At 41.3% G+C, this 15,101-nt stretch overlaps 3 protein-coding genes across 3 annotated transcripts; 2 read left to right on the top strand and 1 right to left on the bottom strand.

Annotated features, from left to right (window-relative positions):
* Positions 1-30: 30 nt before the first annotated feature.
* chmp4c (charged multivesicular body protein 4C) lies at positions 31-3,082 on the bottom strand. Its single transcript, XM_086101445.1, has 5 exons — positions 2,723-3,082; positions 1,611-1,788; positions 1,255-1,363; positions 1,029-1,164; positions 31-449 (listed from the first exon to the last, which is right to left on the bottom strand). Exons 1-5 carry the CDS (start codon positions 2,946-2,948, stop codon positions 388-390), a joined length of 711 nt encoding a protein of 236 aa, XP_085957571.1. The 5' UTR covers positions 2,949-3,082; the 3' UTR covers positions 31-387.
* Positions 3,083-3,346: 264 nt separating this feature from the next.
* Positions 3,347-6,386, top strand: zfand1 (zinc finger, AN1-type domain 1). Its single transcript, XM_086101441.1, has 8 exons — positions 3,347-3,462; positions 3,729-3,771; positions 4,083-4,122; positions 4,195-4,322; positions 4,417-4,508; positions 5,002-5,120; positions 5,197-5,352; positions 5,638-6,386. Exons 1-8 carry the CDS (start codon positions 3,408-3,410, stop codon positions 5,812-5,814), a joined length of 810 nt encoding a protein of 269 aa, XP_085957567.1. The 5' UTR covers positions 3,347-3,407; the 3' UTR covers positions 5,815-6,386.
* Positions 6,387-6,625: 239 nt separating this feature from the next.
* Positions 6,626-10,386, top strand: LOC147187101 (repressor of RNA polymerase III transcription MAF1 homolog). The gene is made up of 8 exons (XM_086101444.1): positions 6,626-7,198; positions 7,503-7,591; positions 8,627-8,758; positions 8,852-9,014; positions 9,249-9,370; positions 9,633-9,752; positions 9,815-9,916; positions 9,985-10,386. Exons 2-8 carry the CDS (start codon positions 7,509-7,511, stop codon positions 10,007-10,009), a joined length of 747 nt encoding a protein of 248 aa, XP_085957570.1. The 5' UTR covers positions 6,626-7,198; positions 7,503-7,508; the 3' UTR covers positions 10,010-10,386.
* Positions 10,387-15,101: the final 4,715 nt, after the last annotated feature.

The following is a 15,101-nucleotide window of genomic DNA, read 5'->3' as shown; positions in this document are numbered from 1 at the left end:
ACTTGATATGGATAAAAGGAAAACCAAGTCTTATAGGAAGGTGTGTTTTTTTTTTTTATTATAGTTTAACATAAAAACAAAAATATTTACAATGGAGCAAACAGTTTATCTACAGCTGTGTTACAAGTAGAGTGTAGGTTTTTGCTCAGTGCTGGAAATCCTTCAGAGTTAGTGACTCGGCCACAATTCATATCAAATTTTAAAATGAAGCAGAAAAAAAAGTGACAGGAAGCACAGTAACAATTTCCTTCAGTGTAACATGGTGGCTGGCTGCTCAATGAATACATGAGGAACATGTCCCAAAATGGTGGCAATTGCTTCAAAACCCCTGAGAAATTAAAAATGCAAATCTGTCGGTGTTTCTCTCCCCTCTCGAAAAAAAATGGCTTATGATCCCCACGATGCCAGCATGCGCATGTCGTCCTCATCCTCGCCCCTTCTTCTGGCCGCTGAAAAAACAAAAACGGGAAATGACATTTAGAATTATTACCACCATATGAATGATTGTACAATTTAATTCAGGAACAAAGAAGGGGAAGTTTCAGTTTGGTATTTTTTTTTTCAAAGAAAATAATTTGTTCATGGAAAAAAAATCCAGTCAGACCAAACTAATTACATTTTCAAGGAAAAGTCACTTTAGTCAAACTGTCATAGTAATTGTGAGCATCGTTTTTTTTAAAGAATAATAGTCATGTACAAGAATACGGTCACATTTCACCTGCTGAAAATATAAAAGAAAAACATTCCAGAAAAATCCCTATTTATTCCAAGAAAAAAAAGCTGTATTTTTAAAAGAATATTGTCCTTTTGGGTGCAATATAATGTCAAGGGAATGTTCTGAAAACTAAATTGTATACAACTGAAGGGGCAGAAGGTCATATCCAAAAAAAATTAGTTTATTTTGGAGAACAAAGAAAAAGTTGTATATTTTAAAAGTGACTATTTTTTTTTCATGAAGGTGAAGAATGTTGTAGGACACACTTTTAGAAATACAGTGTATGTTACTGGAAAATATATCTTGTACATACTTGCGCGGTGAGCTACGCGTCCTGATGGAGCCGAGGGCAGTCTTGCACTGGGCACTGAGGGCAGTCCTCCCATGCTCCTCAGGTTATCATCCATGTCCTCCTGCTCCAGCTCCTCGAGTTCGGCCAGCAGCTCATCCTTGTAACAAAATTTGCTCATTTGTTTAGAAATATATGAAAAAATAATAATAATAACCAGCATTGTGAAGAACCACGGCAAAAAGTATACCTCGTCGTAAGTTTCGCCGTAGGGTCTGGAGATGGCTTCGTTGATCTCGCGGGCCACATCTTGCTGCTCGTTGATGTCTTCCATCAGATCGTCTATCTTGTCTAGATCCCTGAGAAAAGACAAACATGTTTTTGGTTTTTCGAAATTGGCTGAGTTACCCTGCTGATCATTTGTGTTTTTAGTTACACAGGCACTCCCCACTAAGGTACACATTACCATCATTTCTGAACATCGAGCCAGCGGAATTTCATTCGACAAAATCAGGTGGTTTGGTTGAACATTTTGGTCTTTGAATATGCATTGCTTAATTTTCTTTTTGTATCAGTTTGACAGTGAACTTGTTGGTTATTCCTCACATGCTGTCGTGGACCTTCTTCATGGCCTGGGCGGCGTAGCCCATGTTTCTCACCACCTCTGTGTTGGTGTGCGAGTTTTCCAGAGCTTCCCGCTGGAACTCGATGGTGGAAAGCGTGCCGTCGATCTGTGTCAGCTGCTGCTCGAGGCGTTTCTTTCTCTTCAAGGCCTGCAGGGCAGCTAAGAGGTTGTTTGTGGACATTAGCGTCACAACAGATGAATATGATATGATTAATTCCATGAGGTCATGGTGATGCTATTTTTAATCTGCCGTGCCGTGATTCAACAGGCAGTGAGACAAGTTTTCATACGAGTAAAATACACACTGAAACCTTCAACTTTGAAGGGTTGAAACATGTCGATGCCGTCGTCAACATTTTATTCTTGCTGCTGCTAACAGCTTTACAATCAGTGAATTCAACTTTAATTTTTCTCCACAGGGATTTGAGAACTGACAGAGGAGTTTTTTTTGTGTGTGCCAAACTAATAAATATTGTACAAGGATAATTGAACAAACAGATGATTTACATGTGAAATAAAGAGTTGAATTGTTCAGAAAATGGATGGGTGGCTTAGTACATTAAAACTATAGAACAATCATATTTCTTCACCAATGTGGCACACTTATTTGAATGCATGCGTTGTTGTTGTTTTTTGTGGCACCATTTACATTTACTGTGTGAGAGTTTATTGGGGGGGTATAATGTTTTTGTGGACTTTATTCAAACACTTTTTTCACTATTTAATGTAAAATTGAATAATGTATCATGTAATTGATTTGTTGGTTTAAATGACATTTTAATGTAAAATTCGTTTTTAACAAACCGATTCAGGGTGTCCCCCGCCTACTGCCCGAAGACAGCTGGGATAGGCTCCAGCACCCCCCGCGACCCTAGTGAGGATTAAGCGGTTCGGAAAATGGATGGATGGATGAATGAAAACGGGGAAATGATCCCCTAAGTGAAACGGCTTCTATTTTCCAGGAAGACACACCTGTGGCTCATCCTAAAATGGCGACTCTCCGAACCATTTGATCAGCTGTGGGCCTTTTAAAGCGCTGCCTAAAAGACGATGTGACCCTTTGTGTTAGTGATGAGCATACAAACATACATACCCCTCTTATTTCTTGTGCCATGCTTCTTGGCTATCATGATTTCCTGCTCGATTCTTTTTTCCAGGTAGTCCTGCTTCTTGCTCAACATGTCTTCAGTCTCCCGGAGCTTGTGGATGGCCTCCTGGGGAGAGGGTCCCCCCTTGGACCGGTGGTGGTGTTTGGACTTACTCCCGGACGACGAGCCGGAGCTCGAACTCCCCTTGAAGAATTTCGTGATTTTACTCATTTTGGCCGGGAGTTCCTCCGACGGGAAATCAGAAGCAGCGCTCGATGGCGGTATGCGGACGCCGAGCTGTTATGATTGTCAGATGGTTCCAGGGCGTGTGAGTGGACGCCGAGCTGTTTTTCCAGCTTGACTGGCTTTTGTGGTTGACAATTCACTTTTCACCACACCTTTCCGGGGTTCAGTTACCTGTGTGTGACGTCATCGTGACATGACCCAGCCCACTTCAGTTGTTCCAAAGGAAAGATTTGCGCGAATATACTATATATTTTTTTTAAATTGCTATCGTGTGGTTTAAAGGTTTGATGATAAACGTTCCACCTCGAAAATAAAATATTATTACGCCACTACATAAAAGCGCCATTACTGAATTTCACTTCCGGGGTAATACTAAACTTCGACTTTCACTGCCGGGGTCACTTCCTGTTGTCGATTGTGTTGGAGAAGCTCACAGCTAAGCTAATGGCTGAGTTAGACATCGGAAAGCACTGTCAAATAGATTCTTGTCACCAACAAGGTCTCTGTCGAGTTACTTCTATTACTCTAGAAAGAATTACTGTGTGGCATGAAACACTAGCCATGTTTGAGTCAAAATACATGTCAAATTCGCATTTTAGCTCGTTCGTGTAAGCGTGATTTTGCACTCATCTTTGCAATCACAGCTAAAGCAATTCTCAGACACATAGGTCGATCTCTAAACGTGTTACATGTTAAACGGTTTTCAAATCATGAGCCTGTTTTTAACTAAATAAGTAACTAAGACTGTTGCCTTCATTCATCTAGATTTCCTTCCATTTGTTTGTGATTTCTGCAATGGAGTCTACTGGTAAGAGGCACCACCTTCGCTTTTGTTTTTTTCGTCATTCGAGATTACTTGTTAAGATGATTTGCATAGTACTTGTTGGTTGTTTTTCATATACTTAAGTCCAATTTTTTTAGACTAAAGGTACCATTTTTCTAATGACCAGTAATAAGTAAATATTTTCCACCCCGTTTTATTTGCATAAGGGCATTGTCGTTTGGGTTTCCTATGCACAAAGAGGCAAAATCTGATTCAACATGAGAACTTCATGAGGGAGGAAAAAATTATTTTGAGGGCATATTGTGTATGATGCAACCCACTTTTGTTTTTTGCAGCCTAGAACACAGAAGCAGAGAGGCTCACTCATGCTCACAGGTAAACAGCACTTGATAAGTTTGCCAGTGAAGAAGAAAAGGGGTAATGACAATTCTTGAAATTACATCTCAGGAGCCTGTGAGGAGGAACCCCCAACCTATGGGCGGCAGCACAAGTCATTTATGCTCTTTCGAAGACTGCAAGGGGAAAGAACTACTGCCTGTCATCTGTCCACAGTGTGAGAAGTGCTTCTGTTTAGTGTAGGTTTACACTTTTAACCCAAATTTCACTCCCGTTTGCAATTTAGTTTTTAAGAAGACTCTTATGTGGCTTTTTTCTCCCCGCCGCACACAGCCATCGTCATCAAGATGATCACAAGTGTGAGAAGCTGGAGGTCCAAAAGCCACGCATGGCGGCCACCAAGGAGCTGGTGCAAAGGATTGTGGGTCAGTTGTAATCAGGATAAGTAACCGATGGGTGGTATTCCCCTGCTGTTCACCTTTTCCCCACATGGGGTCAGTATTGTGTTGCATTAGACAGGGTTTGCGAAAGAGTGCATTAGGAAAAACATGTCACAAAAGTACTGTACATATACTGGAAATAATGGTCTAACTGTTGGTTAACAAGGGGTGTGTGTGTGTGTGTGTGTTGGAAGGGGAGCGTCAACAAATTCAACAAACAAAAGTTCAATTGCCATGAGTCAACCATTGCTGATTATCATGACCTGGATTTAGTCGACATTTAATTAAAAACAAAAAAAAAAATTTTTAGCAACCACCTTAGTAATTTGTATTGCTATGGTGACAGTAAGTTAAACATGACTCAGACTATATTAATAGGCTAAAGATTTGATTTGAAGTAAGTAAATGATTTTCAGACAAATTCTGTGAACTTGGAATTCGATGCCAATCTAATACATTTCCACTCTTGTCAATTCAGAGTCAAAGGACGGTTCCAAAATCAAAGGGCGTAAAGGGGCGAAGAACACCGCCACGGCAGCCAAGGTAGCGCTGATGAAACTGAAGCTTCATGCTGCAGGAGACAAAGGTTTACCTCAGGTACTTTTATAGGCCTTATTTCACCATCGCTGTCGCCTTGTTTATTGCTCATGTTCTGCTCCACGCTTTCTTTTAGGCAGAAAGAACCTATTTTCAAGTGTATCTTCCAAAAGGGAGTCCGGCGACCAGTCAGCCCATGTTCTTTTGCTCCAAATGGAGCGTGGGCAAGGTGGTGGATTCCGCGGCCTCACTCGCTTCCCTCAAGAACAACAACAATGTGCTCGCAGCCAAGGTCAGCTAACTCAGCACTTGCTTTCTTGACCTGAATAAAGAGTGGTTTTATTCAGAGCCATGGAACTGAGTAACAGTCAGTTAAAGTTTGTCCACAATATTTGATATTTTCTCAGACAGAACAGCATGTTTTCGTACTTCCTGTCATCAACGTAAGACTGTTGCAAGCATGAAGCATATTCACAGGACGCCTGATTGTCCTCTCATGCTCCCGACTAGTAATCTGATACTTAGACTTGCTATTTAGTATCTCAAACTACCATACTTTTTTTTCCCCCCTCCCTAGAAGTTGCGCCTCTGTCATCCCGAGACAGGGAAGTCTTTGCGAATGGACGACAGCCTCCACACACTTCTGACCAGCCCGGAAGACCCCTTGCACAATGGAGGTAATGTGATCCTTGAGTACCTGGACAACGACAGCACGGGTGTGGAGGATGTTTCAAACTATATTACTCTCAGATGACTGTTTAGGACACAATAAAATGCACGTTTGAATATGAATGTGTGCACCTGTGTTGCTAACGGGATCCTCGGGAGTAGGGCTGGGAAATATGTAGGGTGTCGTGATCTGCATTGTGATGAATTATGGGGGAATTTGTATTGTTGCACTCGCAAAACTTGTCATACTTAATGACAGTTTTGACATTTAAAAAAATATATATTGAGCCCTATTCACCTAACTGAGATGTTTGGATATTAATGACTGGGTTTTCATGTTTTGTGGGGGGGTAGCTTTAAAAAAATTCAGAGAAAAAAAAAATATATATACAATTTCCATTTTTAAAAGGCCAGCCAATTCTAGACCCCTTTTTTTACCCTATGTCTTGGAAAAATTGAAAAAAAAAAGGATCTAGGGTTGAACGTGTGGAGTGTGAAAAGACAAAGAAAGTCTTTGGGAGTGAATGAGTTAATATCAATGTTTCTATATTCTGATACATTTTCGATTGAATTTGATAAGATAACTTTATTAGTACAACAAATGTCGGAATTTGCGTCGCTTCGCTTGCTAATAAATGAAATAATTTGGCTTTGTGATCACTGTAATCTTCATTGTTATGCTATTTCCTTATCTCGAAATCAATACCCTGGGCATGACTGAAAAAAAAAGTTAACCCAGCTACCGCATACGATTGACATACACCCCGGCCAATCACGGGGCCTATACAAAGATAATTTTGACCAATTGCGTGCACCCTTGTATGATCGACACATAAAACAGCCAATCGCAACACAGATGTGACGTCAGTGGGATTTATATAATTAAAAAGGGGGCTTGTCTCCATCAGACAGTCGTCGTTGTTCGTAAACAGGAGGAAGCAGTGGATTTTTGTCGACGTTTCCTAAAATATTTGGCTGGATTCTAAAGGCGTTTACTCGCTTCTCTTTCACCGTCCTACTGATCGGTCGCTTTGACAACAGCGACTTGATCCACCACGAAAAGAAAGCCTTTGTTTTTTTTCGTGCCGTTAGGTCGAAAGTGATGCTGCTGCAGACGGACCCCGATATGCGCAAACAGTCACTGGATGTAATCTCGTCGCATTTAATCGGAAAGAGTAGTTTTTCTATAAACCGAACGAGTCTCGAAGTGGCGCATTCTCGACCGAGTGCTTGTAAAAGATGTTTGAACGCGTACTAATTGCTCCACTCTAAATAGGGAAGCAAGAAGACGGTGGGAAAAAAATCACAATAATAATAATAGCAAGCTGATCTAGCTGCGAACATTAGCTTGGAGGTGACCTGAGCGACAAACACCACAAAAAGAATCAAGAGCTGAGAAGACTCAAGAGTGAGATCAGCGACTTGTGTGGAACGGCTAATCGGCTTTCTCGTCGAGGAATATCGATTCGGTAAGTGATTTCGAGGTGGAAATAGTAACGATAAATTGAAGAAGGAAGACGATCGAAATAGTGTGGGGGAGGGGCCGCTAGAAAATGGCGGTCGTTGTCCAATATGTCCTCAAGATGGCGATGCGCTCACTCTTCGTCGTCCTTGTTTTGCTCTCAGTTCATAAGCTGGCAAACGCCCACTTCTTCGAGCTAAATGCTGATTTGTGCTGCTCTTGCACACTGTTCGTTTAAATTAAACTGTGCATGTTCTTTTTGAGGTTTTATACAATGTAAACACAATTTTTTTGTGTGTGTGTCCTCATAGAAGGCGATGAAGTTGTTGGAAAACTCGATTTTCGAGGCACTCAGCTCAAGGCTGTGTGCTGAAACGGGAGAGTCTCGTATCCTTGGGAGGTGAGTTGTTTTGTTTTTAAACAAACGAGTCTCTTGAAATGTGTTTAACTAATTTGTTATTGGCATGTAAGATTAAATAAAATAAACAAACCATTAATAGATGTCAAACTAAAAAAGAAACTCGTGAGAAATTATTGGAAATCTTTTCGATATATTCGCCCCGGCCTGAGTTAATGTAAAATGGGACATTTGTGACCTCATATGACAGGGCGAGCGAAACTGATAAACGGGGGCAGTGGAGCAAGCAGCTCAGTGCTGTTACTCAATGATAAACTTGGAGCACAACGCAGATGTTAATGCCAAGCCAACAGTGTGTGTTTCCACCCTCGAGTATGTATTGTGCTTATGTAAGAACTCGACCGGCCCGTGGTTACAATTACGTGGCATATTATTTACATGCGAACACTGGCTATTCTTATCATTGACGTATGTTTTAGCATGTACACACGCATTGTATCTTGGAGTTGTGCACAGTTTAGTAAAAGCTTGCTGACGTTGAGGCCGTTTAGCAGATTAGCAATGTGGGAAGAAAGTACTCCAGCGCTTGGATGGATTACCCGAAGAATCGATCATTGTGCCAACCTGCTGCTTGTTGAGTTCACTGTCAAAGCATAAATAAATAAATCTGAGCTCGCATCTGTCAAACTCCGAAATAGTGTCACTTGTTTGTCAAGGCACCATTGTTGGTTCTAAATTCTAAGTCGTTTTGGAGCGTACCACTTTTGGAGTGTCGGCTCAAGTGTGTAGGATGTTTGTTGACATCAGCTGTGTTTATGTGAGGGGGTTGGGTGTTTTGGTCAGCTGTGTCAGTGTCGACTGAAACAAGCGTCTTGCTCTTGCGTAACTGCCGTATCACATTTCAACAGCGCCTGACCCGAAGAAAAAAAAAGCACAGTGTGTAGCAACTTGTTCTTGTCACGTTATCCTGAATAAAACCACAAGAAGACTTTTGGCGGCCATTTTCTCCAGTGTTCTGTTCCTACTTGGCACTCCTTGTTCAGACTCGTTTTTGTTTTTCCTGATGTCCGCCAACAGGATCGAGAGCTACTCGTGCAAGATGGCGGGTGACGACAAGCACATGTTCAAGCAGTTCTGCCAGGACGGCGAGCCGCACATCCTGGAGGCTCTGTCCCCGCCGCAATCTGCCAGCGCTGCAAGTCCCGAGCTGTCAGTTGGCATTGTCTTGCCCCCCCCCCCCCTATCTCATAAAACAACCGCCACACATTGCATGACCAAAAATGTCTCCCTCCCTTCCTTCAGGCTGGCCAAGAGCGCTGAGGACCCGGAGAGCCCCCTGAGCGACAAGTGCTGCAGGAAGACCATCTTCTATCTCATCACCACGCTCAATGAATCCTTCAGGCCAGACTACGACTTCAGTGCGGCGCGGGCACACGAGTTCAGCCGGGAGCCAAGTCTCAACTGGGTCAGTGCAGTTTCGGTTGCAATCATTTCAACCAAACAGCACCAGAGGGCGCCAAAGTAACACATTTCTTTGCTTTGACTGACCAGAGCATCTGGTCTGATCACAAATAGATTGAATTTTTAATGAGTGATAGAAGTTAAGTGAGCCCCCAAAATTTGCCAATATTGAGAGTTTCGCCCCTCCCCCCCTAAAGCCACAAACCAATGAAATGTTTTATGGTTTTGTGGTTGTCAGGTGGCGAACGCAGTCAACAGCAGCTTGTTCTCAGCCGTGGGGGAAGGATTCAACTCTTTGGGACCCGAGTTGTGGAACGCCATCGACCAGGAGATCAACCTGCCCGCATGTGACATCTACAGGTAAGTCATCCAAACCCAGGGTTAGGGTTTTAAATTGGGGTTAGAGTTTCAAATTAAGGTTTTAAATAAGGGTTACAGTTTTGAATTCGGGTTAGGGTTTCTCAGTAGGGTTTGAGTTCCAAAGTCCAATTTTAAAATGGGGTCAGAGAGTGGGGTTTTAAACTAGCTTTGCTGTGGCAGCTGAGTGTGACTAAATGTCTCCCTCTGGTGGCTGTAATGGATATTACTCACTGTGTTGATACCCCTTCTCCCACTCTTTCAGCTACAATCCTGATCTGGACTCGGATCCTTTCGGAGAGGAGGGCAGCCTGTGGTCCTTTAACTATTTCTTCTACAACAAGAAGCTGAAGAGGATTGTTTTCCTCACGTGTCGCTACGTCAGGTAAGCGCTATTTTGCTTTTGACACCACGCACCTCCGTCAACTCCCCCTTTGTCGTCGCCAGTGTCCTGAGCGGCTACGGCGGAGATGGCCTGGACAGCGACGAGCTGGACATGGAGCTGGATGAGGATGAAGAAGAGGAGCTGGCTGGCTTCACAGAGGACAGGTGAGCTCACTTGGGTCTGTCTGCACCATCTTGGGAAGACGTCAACGTTTGCTGTTTTGTTTTTGCAGGTGCTCCAGAGTTGTGTGCGTCTGAAGTTTCACCGTCCGCTCTCATCGTGTTTTCCACCCAAAGCAGTTTTCATGCATTTTGTAGGACTAAATGCATGTTTTTAGAGTTTTGTTGTGAAACAAAGGTGAAAGGCAACAACAACAAAAAAGGCAGTTTTCTAGGCGAGAACGTTTTGAGCAATGAACTTTTATGAAAACTTCATTTCCTCTTCACTGCTGCTTTTGACGTCGCACATTTTCCCTTGTTTGTCTCATATTCGTGTTTTTCTACATTTGTGTGCACCTAATTTTCATGCAGTTTGAATGTAGAGTGTACCCAAGCTACATAATGATGTATATCTGTGCTTTCTTTCCTGTCTTCTAAAATATTGCTAATGTGAATAAACATCTTTGGTGATTGTGTTTTTGTTAGTTTTTTTAATTGTCTTGGTCACACTTAGTGTCAATCACTGTTAAGTACCATCAAAACCTTTATCTCCCGGTGTATATTGGTTGAGGAAGCACACAGGAGCTGCAATCAAACCCTGCACCACTGCATTGGAAAGCCAACACACTAACCAGTGTACCACCACAGCGGCCCTCCTGCCAATGACTTTGTTGCTACTCTACAAGAAGGCACCGAACAGTGATTGACACCAAAAGTTTGCGTCTTCCATAAACCCGAAGCCACAAAGGAAGGCCGGAGTCGAACTCAGCACCTCTGCGCCGAGAGGCCAATGCGTGAACCATTCGCCCACCCAGGCCGCTCCGCAAATTACTTCAGTGAGAGACTTGATCAAGCTTCTTCAGTTCGCTGATTTGGATCAGGTGCGTTGCAGTACGGACTAAAAGAAAACATGCACAAAAGCTAGACATGCCGAATGTGTCGAGGAAAAGGCTTTTTTTTTTTTTCAAAACTAGCATTAGGGTTAAAAGGTTTTAAACTACAGTCAGGAATGCAAATTTGGGTTTTAAATAGGTTTTGTGGGGGGGGGGGGGTAAAAAGCCTTATTAAACATGGTCATTTTATTCTGGGAAAAAAAAAAACCATTTATAGGAAGGCGTTTTTAGCCCCAAAAGACGACCATGTAGAGTAAGGCGTTTTTGAGCCGAAAAAAACGACATAGTATAGTAAGGCGTTTATGGCCCGAAAAAAACAACATAGTATAGTAAGGCGTTTTTTGCCAGAAAAAAACGACATAGTATAGTAAGGCGTTTTTGGCCCGAAAAAACGACATAGTATAGTAAGGCGTTTTTGAGCCGAAAAAAACGACATCGTATATTAAGGCGTTTTTGGCCCGAAAAAAACGACATAGTATAGTAAGGCGTTTTTGGCCCGAAAAAAAACAACATAGTATAGTAAGGCGTTTTTGGCCCGAAAAAAACGGCATATTATATTAAGGCGTTTTTGAACCGAAAAAAACGACATAGTATAGTAAGGCGTTTTTGAGCCAAAAAAAACGACATAGTATAGTAAGGCGTTTTTGAGCCGAAAAAAACGACATAGTATAGTAAGGCGTTTTTGGCCCGAAAAAACGACATAGTATAGTAAGGCGTTTATGGCCCGAAAAAAACGACATAGTATAGTAAGGCGTTTTTGGCCCGAAAAAACGACATAGTATAGTAAGGCGTTTTTGAGCCGAAAAAAACGACATAGTATAGTAAGGCGTTTTTGAGCCGAAAAAAACGACATAGTATAGTAAGGCGTTTTTGGCCCGAAAAAACGACATAGCATAGTAAGGCATTTTTGAGCCGAAAAAACGACATAGTATAGTAAGGCGTTTATGGCCCGAAAAAAATAACAGTATAGTAAGGCGTTTTTGGGCCGAAAAAAACCAACATAGTATAGTAAGGCGTTTTTGAGCCAAAAAACGACATAGTATAGTAAGGCGTTTTTGAGCCGAAAAAAACGACATAGTATAGTAAGGCGTTTTTGGGCCGAAAAAACAACATAGTATAGTAAGGCGTTTATGGCCCGAAAAAAAACAACATAGTATAGTAAGGTGTTTTTGGCCCGAAAAAACGACATAGTATAGTAAGGCGTTTATGGCCCGAAAAAAATAACAGTATAGTAAGGCGTTTTTGGGCCGAAAAAAACGGCATATTATATTAAGGCGTTTTTGGGCCGAAAAAAACCAACATAGTATAGTAAGGCGTTTTTGAGCCAAAAAACGACATAGTATAGTAAGGCGTTTTTGGCCCGAAAAAACGACATAGTATAGTAAGGCGTTTTTGGCCCGAAAAAACGACATAGTATAGTAAGGCGTTTTTGAGCCGAAAAAAACGACATAGTATAGTAAGGCGTTTTTGGGCCGAAAAAACGACATAGTATAGTAAGGCGTTTATGGCCCGAAAAAAACAACATAGTATAGTAAGGCGTTTTTGGCCCGAAAAAACGACATAGTATAGTAAGGCGTTTTTGAGCCGAAAAAAACGACATAGTATAGTAAGCCGTTTTTGGCCCGAAAAAACGACATAGTATAGTAAGGCGTTTTTGAGCCGAAAAAAACGACAGTATAGTAAGCCGTTTTTGGCCCGAAAAAAACGACATAGTATAGTAAGGCGTTTTTGAGCCGAAAAAAACGACATAGTATAGTAAGGCGTTTTTGGCCCGAAAAAAACGACATAGTATAGTAAGGCGTTTTTGGCCCGAAAAAAACGACATAGTATAGTAAGGCGTTTTTGGCCCGAAAAAAACGACATAGTATAGTAAGGCGTTTTTGAGCCGAAAAAAACGACATAGTATAGTAAGGCGTTTTTGGGCCGAAAAAAACGACATAGTATTGTAAGGCGTTTTTGAACCGAAAAAAACGACATAGTATAGTAAGGCGTTTTTGGCCCGAAAAAAACGACATAGTATAGTAAGGCGTTTTTGGGCCGAAAAAAACGACATAGTATAGTAAGGCGTTTTTGAGCCGAAAAAAACGACATAGTATAGTAAGGCGTTTTTGGCCCGAAAAAAACGACATAGTATAGTAAGGCGTTTTTGGCCCGAAAAAAACGACATCATATAGTAAGGCGTTTTTGGCCCGAAAAAAACAACATAGTATAGTAAGGCGTTTTTGGCCCGAAAAAACGACATAGTATAGTAAGGCGTTTTTGAGCCGAAAAAAACGACATAGTATAGTAAGGCGTTTTTGGGCCGAAAAAAACGACATAGTATAGTAAGACGTTTTTGAACCGAAAAAAACGACATAGTATAGTAAGGCGTTTTTGGCCCGAAAAAAACGACATAGTATAGTAAGGCGTTTTTGAGCCGAAAAAAACGGCATAGGTATAGTAAGGCGTTTTTTGCCAGAAAAAAACGACATAGTATAGTAAGGCGTTTTTGGCCCGAAAAAACAACATAGTATAGTAAGGCGTTTTTGGCCCGAAAAAAACGACATAGTATAGTAAGGCGTTTTTGGGCCGAAAAAAACGACATCATATAGTAAGGCGTTTTTGGCCCGAAAAAACGACATAGTATAGTAAGGCGTTTTTGAGCCGAAAAAAACATCGTATAGTAAGGCGTTTTTGGGCCGAAAAAAAACAACATAGTATGGTAAGGCGTTTTTGAGCCGAAAAAAACGACATAGTATAGTAAGGCGTTTTTGGGCCGAAAAAACAACAACATAGTATATAGTAAGGCGTTTTTGAGCCGAAAAAAACGACATAGTATAGTAAGACGTTTTTGGCCCGAAAAAAACGACATATAGTAAGGCGTTTTTGGCCCGAAAAAACGACATAGTATAGTAAGGCGTTTTTGAGCCGAAAAAAACGACATAGTATAGTAAGGCGTTTTTGGGCCGAAAAAAACGACATAGTAAGGCGTTTTTGAACCGAAAAAAACGACATAGTATAGTAAGGCGTTTTTGGCCCGAAAAAAACGACATAGTATAGTAAGGCGTTTTTGGCCCGAAAAAAACGACATAGTATAGTAAGGCGTTTTTGAACCGAAAAAAACGACATAGTATAGTAAGGCGTTTTTGGCCCGAAAAAAACGACATAGTATAGTAAGGCGTTTTTGGCCCGAAAAAACGACATAGTATAGTAAGGCGTTTTTGAGCCGAAAAAAACAACATAGTATAGTAAGGCGTTTTTGGGCCGAAAAAAAACAACATAGTATGGTAAGGCGTTTTTGAGCCGAAAAAAACGACATAGTATAGTAAGGCGTTTTTGGGCCGAAAAAACAACAACATAGTATATAGTAAGGCGTTTTTGAGCCGAAAAAAACGACATAGTATAGTAAGACGTTTTTGGCCCGAAAAAAATGACATATAGTAAGGCGTTTTTGGCCCGAAAAAAACGACATAGTATAGTAAGGTGTTTTTGGCCCGAAAAAAACGAATATAGTAAGGCGTTTTTGGCCCGAAAAAACGACATAGTATAGTAAGGCGTTTTTGAGCCGAAAAAAACGACATAGTATAGTAAGGCGTTTTTGGGCCGAAAAAAACGACATAGTATAGTAAGGCGGTTTTGAGCCGAAAAAAACGACATAGTATAGTAAGGCGTTTTTGAACCGAAAAAAACGAATATAGTAAGGCGTTTTTGGCCCGAAAAAACGACATAGTATAGTAAGGCGTTTTTGGGCCGAAAAAAACGACATAGTATAGTAAGGCGTTTTTGGGCCGAAAAAAACGACATAGTATAGTAAGGCGTTTTTGAACCGAAAAAAACGACATAGTATAGTAAGGCGTTTTTGGCCCGAAAAAAACGACATAGTATAGTAAGGCGTTTTTGGGCCGAAAAAAACGACATAGTATAGTAAGGCGTTTTTGAGCCGAAAAAAACGGCATAGTATAGTAAGGCGTTTTTGAGCGGAAAAAAACGACATAGTATAGTAAGGCGTTTTTGGCCCGAAAAAAAACGACATAGTATAGTAAGGCGTTTTTGAGCCGAAAAAAACGACATAGTATAGTAAGGCGTTTTTGAGCCGAAAAAAACGACATAGTATAGTAAGGCGTTTTTGGCCCGAAAAAACGACATAGTATAGTAAGGCCTTTTTTTGCCCGAAAAAAACAACATAGTATAGTAAGGCGTTTTTGGCCCGAAAAAAACGGCATAGTATACTAAGGTGTTTTTGAGCCGAAAAAAACGGCATAGTATAGTAAGGCGTTTTTTGCCAGAAAAAAACGACATAGTATAGTAAGGCGTTTTTG

This window comes from Hippocampus guttulatus, chromosome 21 (genome assembly GCF_054856545.1).
Source record: "Hippocampus guttulatus isolate MCC_2025c chromosome 21, RoL_Hgut_1.0, whole genome shotgun sequence".
Taxonomy (NCBI): Eukaryota; Metazoa; Chordata; class Actinopteri; order Syngnathiformes; family Syngnathidae; genus Hippocampus; species Hippocampus guttulatus.
Note: the sequence above shows the minus strand (reverse complement) of the source record. Positions and strands in the feature narration are given on the sequence as shown.

Bases quoted from the DNA above. Each gene is read 5' to 3' on its own strand.
- chmp4c (XM_086101445.1), bottom strand. From the start codon at position 2,948: ATGAGTAAAATCACGAAATTCTTCAAGGGGAGTTCGAGCTCCGGCTCG. The intron at 1,364-1,610 runs GTGAGGAATAAC...GTCTTTTCTCAG, and splicing joins AAGAAGGTCCACGACAGCAT to GGATCTAGACAAGATAGACG. The intron at 450-1,028 runs GTATGTACAAGA...TTGTTTTTTCAG, and splicing joins ACGCGTAGCTCACCGCGCAA to CGGCCAGAAGAAGGGGCGAG.
- zfand1 (XM_086101441.1), top strand. From the start codon at position 3,408: ATGGCTGAGTTAGACATCGGAAAGCACTGTCAAATAGATTCTTGTCAC. The intron at 3,463-3,728 runs GTCTCTGTCGAG...TCATTCATCTAG, and splicing joins AGATTCTTGTCACCAACAAG to ATTTCCTTCCATTTGTTTGT. The intron at 5,353-5,637 runs GTCAGCTAACTC...CCCCCTCCCTAG, and splicing joins ACAATGTGCTCGCAGCCAAG to AAGTTGCGCCTCTGTCATCC.
- LOC147187101 (XM_086101444.1), top strand. From the start codon at position 7,509: ATGAAGTTGTTGGAAAACTCGATTTTCGAGGCACTCAGCTCAAGGCTG. The intron at 8,759-8,851 runs GTCAGTTGGCAT...CCCTTCCTTCAG, and splicing joins AGCGCTGCAAGTCCCGAGCT to GCTGGCCAAGAGCGCTGAGG. The intron at 9,753-9,814 runs GTAAGCGCTATT...TGTCGTCGCCAG, and splicing joins CTCACGTGTCGCTACGTCAG to TGTCCTGAGCGGCTACGGCG.